Source organism: Papio anubis, chromosome 2 (genome assembly GCF_008728515.1).
Source record: "Papio anubis isolate 15944 chromosome 2, Panubis1.0, whole genome shotgun sequence".
Lineage (NCBI taxonomy): Eukaryota > Metazoa > Chordata > Mammalia > Primates > Cercopithecidae > Papio > Papio anubis.
Genome location: NC_044977.1, coordinates 94,841,776 through 94,855,896, shown reverse-complemented (window position 1 = coordinate 94,855,896; position 14,121 = coordinate 94,841,776). Strand labels below are relative to the sequence as shown.

Here is a 14,121-nt window from a genome sequence, read left to right as displayed (position 1 = left end):
CCCGTGGATGATATGCAGCCATGTCAGTTGTTAAACTCTTTAAATTCATTCTCCCTAGGAAGCAAACTGCCACTGTCCCAAGCTGCTTGAGTGCCTTTCTCAATGCCTCCCCTGTCCCAGCCCTTCTGCCAAACCCCACATTCCACCTTCCATTTCAGCAACTAATAGTCGATCAGAGCCAAGACAATTGTGTTGTTAAATATGTCAAACATCATGCCTGGATCCATGCATTCAGCTGTCCACCTCTATGCACTTCCTTTAGGCTTTGTGCACAGCCCTGATGCTGCTCCACATGAGGCAGTGTATGAAACAGACACTTACTAAGTAGTTACTTTGGGCCAGGCCCTGGCTGGTGTGGAATGGGAGAGTAGCAACCATGCTCCCTGCCCTTGAGGTTCCCTGATGTTGGTGATAGTGAGGAGCCAGGGAGTGTGAATTTTGTCAGGGTGAGCTTAACAAAATGTCCAGTGGGAAAAGAGGGCAGGACTTCTGATCAAATAAAACCCAGACACTACAACTGCAAAGATTAAGGGCTGATTACAAAGAGAACTGGATCCTCAGTTGTTAAGGTAAACAACAAAAAAACTATGCTTACATGAACATCTAATATTTACCAAAAAGTCTCCATTGTACACACGTACCATCCTGTAACCCACTCTTCTCACCCTATGGCATTCCCCATCACTCTCCCAATCACAGACCTTTGCATCACCCCTTAAAGAGCTGCATGATATTCTGCTCTGAAAATGAGCCCAGACCGCATTTAATCAATTGTTAGACACTCGGGCTGTTTCCAGCTTTCTGCCGTCCTAAACAAAGCTGTGAAACAAAGCCTGGTCCACTTGTTTGTGTATTTCCTTGGGATACAAATCCCAGAAGTGGAATGGCTGGGGCAAAGATCAGGCAGAGCCCCCATGGCCACACCACAGAAAGAAAGGCACGAGCCACCTGCACGGGTGAATGAGCGCTCACACCACCAGGCTTGGAGTTCCCAGCTTCATCCTGCTCATGTGGGGGCCTAGAACAAATCCTGCCCTCTCATGTCCAGACACTGCTATAACTCCTCCAGGCCAGGCTCCCTTCCTTCCCTTCAGAACCTTGTTTCAGCACCTTGTGAGTTTCCTCTCAATATCAAAGGAGTCCAAGAGGTCATTAGCTCTCAATCATGAAATATCTGACAATAAAGATTGGGCTCACACACTGAGGCTTTGAAGCCACATTCAAACCCTCAGTGGTTATAAGATAATCCTGTTTTCACACAGGGTGTTAAACAGTAACTACGTAAGGCCTGACAAGGTCCGGGGACGACTGTCTGTTTGACAGGGTCTGACTGCCCAGTGCCCATGGGTAGGGTGGAAATCTAAAACCTGATGCCAAGTGGGAACATGAGGGCTGTTTGGCCCTAGGCATCAATCATTTCTATCACTCCTGCCCCAACCATTCAAATAAACACATAATCCAGGTGAATTTGCTCTGCAATAAATTTTTCAAGAAATGATGCTAGAACAACCAAACATCCATATGCAGAAAAATGAAACTCAATCTGTAACTAAAATTTTATACCAAACAAATCTCAGAATGGATTATAGAACTATATGTACAACTAAAAGCTATAAAACTTATAAAAGAATACAGGAGAACATCTTTATGAGCTTCAGTTAGGCAAAGATTTCTTAAATACAATGTTAAAAGCACTATCTATGGAAGAAAAGATCGATAAATTGGATTTCATTACTTCTTTGTGAAAGACACTATTAAGAGAATAAAAACACAAACTGGACTGGAAGAAAATACTTGCATCTTGAGAAAAACTTTGTATTGAGAATATATAAAGGATTCTCAAAACTCAATAAGAAAAAGAACCCTTTCAAAAAATGTTAAAAAAAGTGTGAATAGGCATTTCACCAAAGAATACCTGTCTTAGTCTGTGCTGCTATAACAGAATACCAGAGACTGGATAATTTATAAAGAATAGAAATTTATTGGCTCATGGTTCTGGATGCTGGGAAGTCCAAGAGCATGGTGCTAGTATCCGGGGAGGGCCTTCTTACTGCATCATCCCTTGGCAGGAGGCGGGAGGGCAAGAGGGAGCAAGAGGGGGCTGAACTCTCTTTTATAACAAACCCACTCTCTCAATAATGAAAGCACTCCTGAGATAATGATATCAATCCATTCAGGAGGCCAGAGTCCTCATGACCTAATCACCTCTTAACAGTTCCACCTCTCAACCCTGTTGCATTGGAGATTGAGTTTTCAACACGTGAGCTTTGGAGGACGTATTCAAACCATAGTAGGATGATTCCATTTATATGACATTCTGGAAAAGGCAAAACTACAGGGACAGAAAACGGGTCGGTGGTGGACAGGAATAGGGGAGTAGGAAGGGGCTGACTACAAGGGGCATGATTTTGGTGGTAGTTGTGATGGCTAATACTGAGTGTCAAATTGATTGGATTGAGGGATGCAAAGTATTGATCCTGGGTGTGTCTGTGAGGGTGTTGCCAAAGGAAATTAACATTTGAGTCAGTGAGCTGGGGAAGGCAGACCCACCCTTAATCTGGTGGACACAATCTAATCAGCTGACAGTGAATGTAAAGCAGACAGAAAAAAGTGAAAAGGTGAGCCTGGCCTAGCCTCCCAGCCTACATCTTTCTGCCGTGCTGGATGCTTCCTGCTGTTGAACATCAGACTCCAAGTTCTTCAGTTTTGAGACTTAGACGGGCTCTCCTTGCTCCTCAGCTTGCAGACAGCCTATTGTGGGACCTTGTGATCGTGTAAGTTAATACTTAATAAACTCCCCTTTATCTCTCTCTCTCTCCCCCCGTCCCCTGCGTCTCTCTTTCCCCCCATTAGTTCTGTCCCTCTAGGGGACCCTAATACAGTAGTAATACAACTACATGCCTTAAAGGCATGTGTGGAGATTAAATACAGCCACACATTCTTCAGCGCTCCTCCCCTGAAGAGGTGGAGTCTATTACCCACCCTGTGAGGCTGGGCTGGCCTTTGGGCTTGCTTTGTCCAGTAGAATGTGGTATCCATGTGGGTACCAGAGCCCAGGCCTCAGGATGTCTTGTAGCTTCACCTTCCTCCTCTTGCAGTGTGCCTGAGACAGCCACATAAAGATGCCAGTCCAGGCTCCAGAGGACGAGAGGCCATGAGGAGGAGAACTGAGGGACCCCAGCCAGCTCAGCACCCACTACCAGGTGTGTGAGGGACCTTCTGGCTGCATGAGCAAGGCCAGACACAAACAGTAAAGGAACAGCTCAGGCGCCCACAGAACTGGGATAAATGATTAATTATTGTTGCTTTAAGTCACTAATTGTTTTTTTCTTTTTACCTCTCAATATTTTCAATTTGTATTTCCAAAAGCAAGAACATTCTCTTATATAATCCCAGTGCAATGAGTAAAATCAGGGAATTAACACCAACATCAAACTATTATTTTATCTGCAGCCTTTCTGCAATTTTCCTGACTGTCCCACTGATGTCCTCCAGGCATCCAGGCTCCAGGTCACAAGCACACAAGGCCTCTAGTTCTCAGGTTTCTTTAGTCTCCTTTAATCTGGGACAGCTCCTTAGACATTTTTTGCCTTTCTTTGTCTTTCATGACCTTTCACGATGCTTTAGAGGAGCACTGGCCAGTTACTTTGTGGAACGCCCCTCATTTGGAGTTTTGGCAGAGACACTAAAGTGATCCTGTGTCCTTGTCCAGAGGCACAAGATGTCAATGTGTTCCATTCACGGTGATGTAGACTTTGCTCGCTTGGTTGAGGTGGTGTCTGCTGGATTTCTCTGCTGAGAGTTACTATTCTCCCCTTAGAAATGATTATCTTCTTGAATATATTCTGAGCCTCAGTAACTATCTTATTTCTCATACTTTTGCCCAGTAGTTTTGGCATCCAGTGAAGATTCTTGCCCAAAACAATTATTGCTGCGTTGGTTGCCAGATAGCGATTTCCCAATTCCATCATTCCTTCTAAGTCCTAGAGTTCTTGAGTGGTTTGTTATGAATAAATAGGTAACTGAGGCACACATTGAGCCCTGTGGTAATGTCTCTGCCACTGTGAGTCCACATTGCCCCAGATGAGTGGGACACTTACAGTTGCAGAATTATTGGAAGACGTAGACTCAGCTCAGCCTGGGGAATCCTTACTCATCACCACCTCCCTGGCACCCAGTGTCACATCTCCACTGCACCACCCTCCAGGCAGGTCTTTGTGATTCCACCCTCCAGTCCCCTCCGTGCAGTTTGTTCTCAGATGGTGACACACCTGCCCCTTCCATCCCTAACCTCTCACCCAGTCAAACCTTCCTTGGCTCCTCCTTCCACCTGGAATCAAACCCACACTCCCTCCCTGGATCTCTGAGGCTAGGGGAACAGGGTTCCCACCTTTCCCTCCGTGCCGCTGGCCTCTCTCCATCCACTGCAGTCACACTGGCCCTCCTGCTGGTCTCGCCTCAGCACCTTGGTTCTTGCTGTTCCTCCTGCCCAGGATGCTTTCTCTCTTCTTTCAGTGCTCCACCCAGACTTGGCTTCCCCAGAGCTGCCTTCTCTGCGCGCCCTCGCTAGAATAGCCTTCTTGCCCTCTTGAACTCCTTACCCTGCTTGATTTACCTTCCGAACAGTTCTCCACGTGAATAATGCTATAATTTTCTTTGTTCACTTGAGATCTGTCTCTCTACTAGCAAAGAAACTCTCCTCTTGTTCCCTGCTCTGCTCAGAACAGCACTGGGCAGAGAGCCAGAGTCCAGTGAATATTTGTTGAATGCAGGAAAGAATCCTTAGGGTCCCACTGGATCTTCCAGATGCATCACTTCCTCCAGGAGCCACCAGATCACCCAAAACTAAGACCCATCCTCTTGTCTTGCAAGCCCCTGTTGTTGAGGCACCTGCTGCTGCACTGAATGTCTACTGCTCTGTCCACACCTCCACACCTAAACAGTCAGCTCCTTGAGGGTAGAGATGGGATCTGCATGGCTTATAGTTGATCTCTAGCTTCTAATGAAGGACCTGGCACAGAGTAGGTGCTCAGTAAATGCTTGTTGAGTAACTGGCTCTACCATGGTGGATAGAGTAATGCTTGGGCTTGCTGTCCATGTCTTCTCTTCTTGTAATCTCCACCTCTTTATCCTGTTCTTCTGAACTGTGGAATAACTTTGAGATAGGGTCTTGCTCTGTTGCCCAGGCTGGAGTGCAGTGGTGCGATCACAGCTCACTGCAGTCTCAACCTCCCAGGCTCAGGCGATCCTCCTGCCTCAGCCCCCATGAGTAGCTGGGACCAAAGACATGCATCACCATGCCTGACTAATTTTCAATTTTTTGTAGAGATGGGATCTCACTATGTTGCCTAAGCTGAAATTACAGGATGAACCACTGCACCTGGCCCTGCCATATATGATTTCTTGCTCGGAGAGATCCATACTGGCTCTTGGTGAGCCCTGTTTCCAAAAAAAAAAAGAAAAAAAAAAAAAGAAAGAAAAACAAAAAAAAGAAAAAAAAAGAAAAAGAAAGCTATCCCATAGCTCAGAAGAAAAGGATAAAAAAAAGGATAAAGAGATGGAGATTACAAGAAGAGAAGAGACATGGACAGCAAAGCCAAGTACTACTCTATCTCTATTAAGCATTACTCAGTTCTAGCAGTTGTGTCTGCAGAAAGAACACTGAGTTAAATTAAATATGAAAACATATTTAATACTAGACATATAGCCTGTGATCTTTCAGAAATTATAAGATTCACATAATACCATATTAATTTATATAATATTCTAGGTATCCCTGATACCTAATAACTAATAACAAATAAAATTGGCTGCAGAATTCTCCTTCACAGAAATGAAAATCTGAAAACAACAGAAAAGCATCTATAGAGTTTTGAGTAAAAAACATTGTAGCCAATTCATGTGGCTACAAAGATGGATGTTCTCAGACATGCTCAGAAAGCGAACCACCTATTTACCATTCCTGAAAAACTTAAGTGCTCATGAACTGCATCCAACCAGTGTTGGATCAAAATAAGGAACTCAAATATAGGGTTGTGTTATAATAGAGCTAACTAGTGGTAAATAAATCAACAAAACAGAATCAAGTCTGAAAATAATACTCTTAATATCATTGTAAAGTTATACAAATGGAAAATGCAATTTCTGAATGAGAAGAAATAAAACATAAATAGTAAAATAGTCATCATAATGTGTCTGAAATCCCAGATTAGATTATATCAATAAAAGTTGTTAAGTGGAATGGGGGTGAGGAAAGAAGCAAGAAGTACAAGTGTGTTAAATTTTTTTCTTTCATAGGGTGATATCAATAGATGACATTTCATTCTTAACACTGATAACCAGAGAAAATAAGTATACTTTCCCCCCCAGATTTAAATTACTACTAATAGAAAAAATAGGAATTATACCTTCTAAATCACTTGAGGAAAAAAAGTGAAGAATATATACTTCATATTGTAAAAGATCAAAACAAAATTAAACAATAATAACTAACAAAAAGGAAAAGTAAGGCAGTACAAAATGTGATGAAAAATAACAGCAAACATAACCTGATAATAAATATAAATGGATCAAACTTCTCCACTAAAACATGAGGATCACTGGATTATAATAGCATAAAACTTCACATAACTTAAAGTTCCACAACTAGAGAATGGTTAAGTAAGTTATGTTACCTCTGTAAATGGAATATTATGGAGCTATTTAAGTTTATACTTTCAAAAAATATTACATGATTTTGGGAAGGATTAAAATAAGTTAATTTTGAAAAAGCAAAATACCAAATTACATATAAAAATATGGTTCTAATTTTTTACAGCAAAAATGTTAACAGTCATTACCTCTGGGTGGTGGAACTTCTGGTAATTTTGTATTTTATTATTTGTATATTTCTGCATTTCACAGAATTTTTTTCTAACTTTTATATTTTTAGTAGAGGTGAGGTCTCACCACATTGCCCAGGCTGATCTTGAACTCCTGAGCTCAAGCGATCCTCCTGCCTTGGACTCCCAAAGTGCCGGGATTACAGGCATGAGCCACCACACCCGGCCCTTTTACACAATTTCTGCCATGAGCACTCATTACATTTATAACCCCCAAATTCACACCATATGTTATTCTAGAGCATGTTGTTGCTCATTTTTCTAATTATCATAGCCAGTACATTGTCTATTTGCTAAATCTAGGAAACTTACTAGAAGGAGACATTCCTTTCTGTATGAAATGTATCCCTGCAAGCCCTCACATCATACTCTGTCTCCTTTGAGGGCCACAGAGATGCCAGCCCGAGTCGGCGCCTTTCATGGGAAAGCTTACTCAGGTGTCCAAACTCTTTCTCTCCCTCCACTTACATACCTTTGTTTTCCAAAAACAACAACAACAACAACAAAAAACAAAAAACACAGCAGGGATTTTTTTTTTTAACCTTTTTTTTCTTTCTGGGGCATGTGTGTGCTTGTGTATGTGTGTGCACATACACACATGTTTAATGTAAGGAACACTGAGCACAAGCCCCCAGGGGGTGCTGAAGCTGCTGGTCTGGGGGTTCCACTTCGGGAACCACTGCTCTATTCTGTGAGACTCTCGACCCCAGTGTCTTCCTTTTCCTTATTCACTCGCCTCCATCTTATTCTTCCCCCAAAAGTTTCCCATTTGGAGTCAAACCCAGTCAACTTTTTGAAAACCAAAAACAAAGGCACAGGTGAGATAAATGAAAGCCATCTTTACTCTTCCTGACCCTCACTGGTTTAAAACTTCTAGAATTCCTCTCCCATCTGTTCTCTGCTCTCCTTGCCCTCCCCTCGGGCAGCATCACCACTTCACCAGCTACCCAGTGCATCCCTGGCATCCATGCTGGCAATCTCTGTAAACCACAGCTCTGACTGTGCCATTTCCTTGCTTAAAATCTGGCTTTGCTGTCAGAGCTAAGCTCCACCTTCTTCGCCTGTTATTTGGGGCCCTTAGGGATATGCTGACTCCTTTTTCATCTTCAGCTTCCTCTCCTGCCATTGCCCTAGTCCCCGCCTCACTTCTCACAGCCACATGAGGTTTCTGGCCATTCACCTCAAATGTGTGCCCTTGTGTGCCTTTTGTATACACTTTCTTCTGCCTGGAATGTTTTCACCCCTAATTCTACATGATGAGCTTTGACTCCTCTTTCACAGCTGCTACTAAATGTTGCCATTGCCAGAAGGCTTTCTAGATCCTCTTGAGCAGTCAGTCCTTCTTGAGTTATTTCAGCAAAGCCTCTGAACGGTGCTTTGTTAAAGCTCTTCCTACTTGGTCCACCCCCAAACCTTGCACCCCATAATCACCATAATCCCGACAGCATAGTCCCTGACTTACAGAAGATACTCAGTGAATATCTATTGAATGACTTAAATTAAGTGCCTAGAAAGTTTATATTAGGTATTGTTTGTAAGATAGTGATTCTCAACCTAGGTTGCACAGTAGAGCTCCCTGGGGAGCATAAAACTCCTGTTCAGGTCACACCTGAGACCAATCCAATCAGGATTTCTGGGGGTGGGACAGAGGCATCAGTATTTTTTAAAGCTATGGGCTGATTCCAACACGCAGACAAATAGAGGCTTCTCTACCAGTAGGCAGACTCTGTGTTCCTGACTGGTCACTCTTCCTCCCCACCAAGTGGGAGTGAGACATGTCAGACCCCACAATGCATCAGGCACAGGAAGGATGGTGTATCAGTCTGTTCTCACACTGCTGTAAAGAAATACCTCAAACTGGGTAATTTATAAAGGACAGAAGTTTAACTGGCTCACAGTTTCACAGGCTGTACAGGAAGCATGGCTGGGGAGGCCCCAGGAAACTTACATTTATGGAAGAAGGTGAAGGGGAAGCAGGCACATCTTATATGGCTGGAGCAGGAGGAAGTGAGAGAGTAGGAAGCTGCTACATACTTTTAAATAACCAGATCTCACTGATAACTCACTATCACGAGAACATCCCCAAAGGGGAAATTCACCGCATGGGAGGTGATCCAATCACCTTCCACCAGACCCCACCTCCAACACTGGGGATTACAATTTAGCATGAGATTTGGGCGGGGACCCAACTCATATCATATGGATTTAGCCCAGGGATCAAAGGAGGGCTTTGTTGAAGAAGTCATCTTAAATTTAGGGAGGGGGTTTCCTGGAGAGGATGAAGAGCACACTGGGAAGATGCCAAACATTTTGGGGTATATTCAGGGAAGGTCGGAGGCGGAGAGGAGGTTGGACCAGAAGGGACAAGGGATCCTTGCAGGTGGACATCGCACAGGCTCCTGGCCAGGCCCTCCTCCAATGTCAAGGTGAGGCATGGGTGAGTGTCACAGGAGAACCACAGGAAGAAGTACCCTGAGCCACAGCAATTCTTATTTGGGGGTCCTAGAAAGGCCTGGACACCTGAGGAGTCCTGTCCTGCCTGTAGCAGATGAGTACAGGGTGCTGGGGAGACAGTCTTGCCTTATCACAGAAGTGGCTTGAGCCCCAGCTACTTCTCCAGAAGTCCTGTTCTCTCTGACTTGTTTCCTATCTGTAAAGGGGGGGTGGCAGGACTAACTGTGGGCATGTTGTGAAGACCAAACCGAATTCCTTCAGAAAATGCTTCACATTATGCCTGGCACATGCTAGGAGCCCAACAGGGCAGATGTTACCACGATTGAGTCTGGAAACCTTGGGGGAGCAGCAGGGGCCCCTGATCATGGTATTTCCCAACTACTGGGGGTCCCCACCCACTTTACAAGTAAACAGCTGCAGCACTGTTCCCTGATCCATGCATGGACTGACCCGGTGTGAATCAGTCCCAGGCTGGGTGCTGGCCTGAAGAGCTGTGGCCACCACAGCACCTGGATCCAGACTGGCTCACAAGAGCCAATTGGCCCCACCTCTCCCCAATCCCACACTCGGGGACGATACGTTGGCAGTCTGCAACTGGCCATGGTGGGAGAATTTACATCAAGGTAATCTGCAAATTCTTGGAATTGGGTCCTGCTGTTCCACCAAGAGCCAGTTGTTAAACATTTACTGGCACCCCACTGCTGGGCCAGGGGCCACATAAGCAACCCTGACCCTTCCCTGAAGTGTGGTCCATGGACCAAGCCTTAGCCTTACTAGGGAGCTTTCTGGAAATGAAGAACCCTGTGCTCCCCTACAGGCATCTGGATCAGAATCCCTGGGAGTGGGGTCTAGCAACCTGCAGTTTATGAAGATCCTCAGGTAGGCTACAGTTTGACATGCAATGCTCTAAGCAATTTAGGGTAGGCTGTACAGGCGGCTGAAATTGCTGGTTTCCTGTCCCAGAGAGCAGGAGCTTTGCAGGGATGTGGAGCATTCCAGTCTGAGAGTGTCATTGTCCTACTGCATAGTCAGGTGTCCTCTGATTTCCCCCTCAATGTTGCAGAGAGAAAATTTAAGAGGAAAAAAATCTGTATCTCCACCAGCCACACAACTGTTCTCATCTCTCCATGTTTCTTTCATGCACATGTTTATATAATATAAATAGTGTAGTATTTGCTTTTTACACCTTATCACACACACACTTGCATCCCTGATTTCTTCCCGAACAACCACTGCCTTAGATTTTGACGTGGTTGCCCAAGACCTGCTGACTTTTTCCAAAAGAGATTTTGTGAAGTTCTTTGGGTTGCCTTTTATTTATTTATTTTTTTCTAGAGCAGGCAGCCAGGGCTGTACAGAGATGATGGGTACCTGGAATGTAATCTTCAGAATTAACATTCCTCATGCTGGGCCTGGCCTGGGGAGCAGGAAGCAAACAAGCCTCTCCAGTCACGGGCAGAGTCCCATGGAGAGGGGCACAGATCCCTAATCCGTCTTATTCTGGGAAGTATTTTGGCACAGCCTGGCTCTGTGGTTTATAAACAAATTCTTTGTTTGCTGGGGGTATTTGCAGCTCCACTTACAAGGAAGTTATACACCCCTCTGCAGCCTTTCATAATGTGGCTGATTTTTACCTTCCGGTAAGGGCTGTAAAGTGCCTGGGTTTGGGGCTACACAAATCACTTCTTAAAGGTGACTTTCTTGTGCAGTGAAAGGCTTGGGAGAGCCTCTAGCATCCTCTAGCATCATTTATTCTGTGGCTTTTCCTAAGACTTTGCTCATTCACTCAACAAATATTTATTGGATGGCTCCTGTGACTCCATCACATCACAGAGGTTGGGCTGGGGGGAGACAGAGAAACTGGAGAACAATGTTGCAGTCCTTCTGACCAAGTGCTTATTTGGCCTGTGAGGTAGTGAGGAGAGTCAGAGAGCACAACAGAGAAGGCAACATTTGGCCCGGCCTGGAGGGAATGGTGGGAGTTCTCCCAGCAACAACAGCAGGTGAAGGAAATATCTTGTGTAAAGTGTTGAGGCATAGAAGGAGGTGCTCATGGAAGTGTTCGGAAGGCAGGGGACGTTTGAAGCTGTGTGGCAGGAAATGAGGTGGAAATATTGGACAAATGGTCAAGTTAGGTGGTCAAGTGCCTACTGTGCCAGGTGGACTGTTTGGTCTTTATTCTGTAGACACGTGGCTGAGAAAGTGCCATCCACCAGACCCATACCCTCTTTTTGTCTGTGCACCCACTAATCCATGCATACACCCAGCCAACAATCCATCCTCCGCCCGGCTTCCACTAATTTATCTAGCCACCCATCCAGCCGAAGCATCCTCTGCACAAGGCACAGGATTTCTTCTTGTTTCTTTTTCTTGGAACCTGAGGGTCTTGAGGTTTCCCTAGCAACCCCTTGATACATATTCAACTCCAGAACTATCAGCCCCACATGCATCCCTCTGCAGACTATTTTCAGGTGATGGTGGTATCATAAACAAGGAATTAAGTAGTCATGTGACAGTGAGGCTCACCTGGACTGACGACTGGGAAACATGTACCCAGGATAAAGGTATCACGGGTAGGTCTACTGAGCACAGAATGATGTGGAAATCTCATTCTGACAAATCATTCTTTTTAAGAGTCAGTTATAAAGCTGTCAGAGCACATGGCAACGCTGTTAGAGCATATGGCAACATACACCCTTCCCATCATTATGGTGTATTTATGCACTTCAAATTTAAAAAAGGAATCCGGAAATTAAGAATGCACTATTTAAAAAACTCTATGAATTAACCTTTTGTTGATTTGGGGTGAGGGGAGGAGGGAGCAGTGTTTAGCTCTTGGTCTTCTCTAAATACTTTGGTCTAACATCTTTCATGATCTTTTATGGTGAAAAAAACATGCAGATTATAGAAGTCCTAATACACAGACGCATACACACATACACACACACACGACAAGGTAAACAAAAATCACCCAGAAATTTTGTTAACAATTTGATGTCTTTTCCCCATTCTTTTCTCTGCATATTTTAAAGCAGTTGTTTTTAAATATCAAATCCATTTTACATAGCTTTAAATCTGACTTCTCCTCCCTCCACTTAATATATGATGCGATAAAATACAATTTTTTTTTGAAAATGCCGCCTTAATGGCTGCGAAGAGCAACATTGAATGGATGCTCTAGAATTTACTGAAGCAATCCCCTTTATTTGAGGGCTTAGGAAGTTGCCAATGTTTTGCCTTTATTAAATGATGGTGACCATCCTTCTACCTCTGTCAGAACTCTGACAATTTCTAGATACAATTCTAGAAACGAGACAACCGAGAAAAAAAAGTGTTTTAAATGCTGAGACTTAAATCTCTCTTGCCATACTGCCTGCAAAAAGGTACTTGGGCTTCACGAGGTTCTTGGCATGTGTAGAAGGTGTTCCCAGCTTTCCGCAGCGCTAGGGGAGTGCGGTAAGAGCGCGTGGCTGGCTGGCTGTCCCCGGAGCGTGCATGATGCTTCCGAGGAAACATTTAAGAAAAACAAAATAAAACAACAACAACAACAACAACAAAAACCTAAAACAAAACATGGAATGATTTGCATTTCCTGCTTTCTATCGTTCCAAACTCAAACCAATCTGCTTATAAAAACTTTAAAGAAATGACTCAAGATCCTCCTAACCTGAGTTTCAAACCGTTGATTTAAGTTTCGGATCTGAAAGTTGTATAACGAGTTTCTGTTGAATAAGACAATTTCCTACTCACTTTTTACACCTAAACGTAAGGTTTACCCACTGACAAGTCAGACCATTGCCACTTCTCTCGAAGGAGGAGACAGCGTCCCCTGCGCTCTCAGAGCCGCAGCCTGGCCAACAAGGGTGAGGGTTGGGGTCTTGGCCGCCCCCGGGATGGGGCGAGGGGTTCCCGAGGGCTTGGGAGGGCGGCTTGGGAGAGAGCTCCGGCTCCGGAACGGGGTGTCCTGGGAACAAACACTCCCGGGTCTGTGACTTCGGACAAATCACGCTCGCTCCCCCAGCCTCAGTGTGCCGTTCTGTAACTTGGGTCCAACCCCGGCGCGCACGGACCGAACGCCCCTCGGCACGGAAAGAGCCCGCGGAGACGCGCACAGAGCGGGGCTGGGGCCGGGGCGCGGTGAGCACTCACCTCCGCCGTACATCTGGCACAGGTAGGGGAAGCGCCACACGTTGCCCAGGCCCACAGCGTACGAGATGCAGGCGAACACGAACTGCAGCGGGTTGGCCCACAGAGGCCGCGTTTTCTCCATGGCCCCGGCCTCGGCGCGCTCGGCTCCGGCTCGGGGGTCCGGCACGGCGGTCTCGGTGCGCGGTCGCCAGGAGCACCGTCCCGCCCCCGGCTCGGCTTGGGGATGGCCCCGCGCCTCCGCCGCCGAAGCAGCTAGCCGGTTTTTAAATTGCTAATCTCATTAACGGCGCGCCCGTCCGAGAGGCGAGGCTGGTAAATGGATGACGGCGAGCCCCACCCCGCCCGGCCGCCGCTGCCGGGAAGGCACCCGAGATTACAGAGGACAGGGCGGCGTCCGCCGGAGTCCTCCGGCTCGGCGGGGCCTTTCCTTAGGCTGCGGAACTCCTAGGAGTGGGCGCTTTCCCTCGCCACTCACCTGTCATTTATCAAGCGCCTACTGTGTGCCAGGCATTGTCTGGGGACACGGCTGTGAACCACATCCCAGCTCCCTCTTGGAGCTGACATTCTGGTAGAGGGAAACACTTGAATTGGACTGCATGAAATGCCCCATTTTCAACCATTTTTTTTTATTTATAGA

General features: G+C 45.6%; 1 protein-coding gene across 1 annotated transcript in view; it reads right to left on the bottom strand.

Moving 5' to 3' along the window:
- The window catches only part of SLC6A20 (solute carrier family 6 member 20), a 38,495-nt gene extending 24,771 nt beyond the window's left edge, over positions 1 to 13,724 (bottom strand). The window contains exon 1 of the mRNA XM_031663411.1: positions 13,485 to 13,724. Within this exon, the coding sequence (XP_031519271.1) occupies positions 13,485 to 13,605 (121 nt within the window). The 5' untranslated portion in view covers positions 13,606 to 13,724. The remainder of the gene's footprint in view (positions 1 to 13,484) is intronic.
- Positions 13,725 to 14,121: the final 397 nt, after the last annotated feature.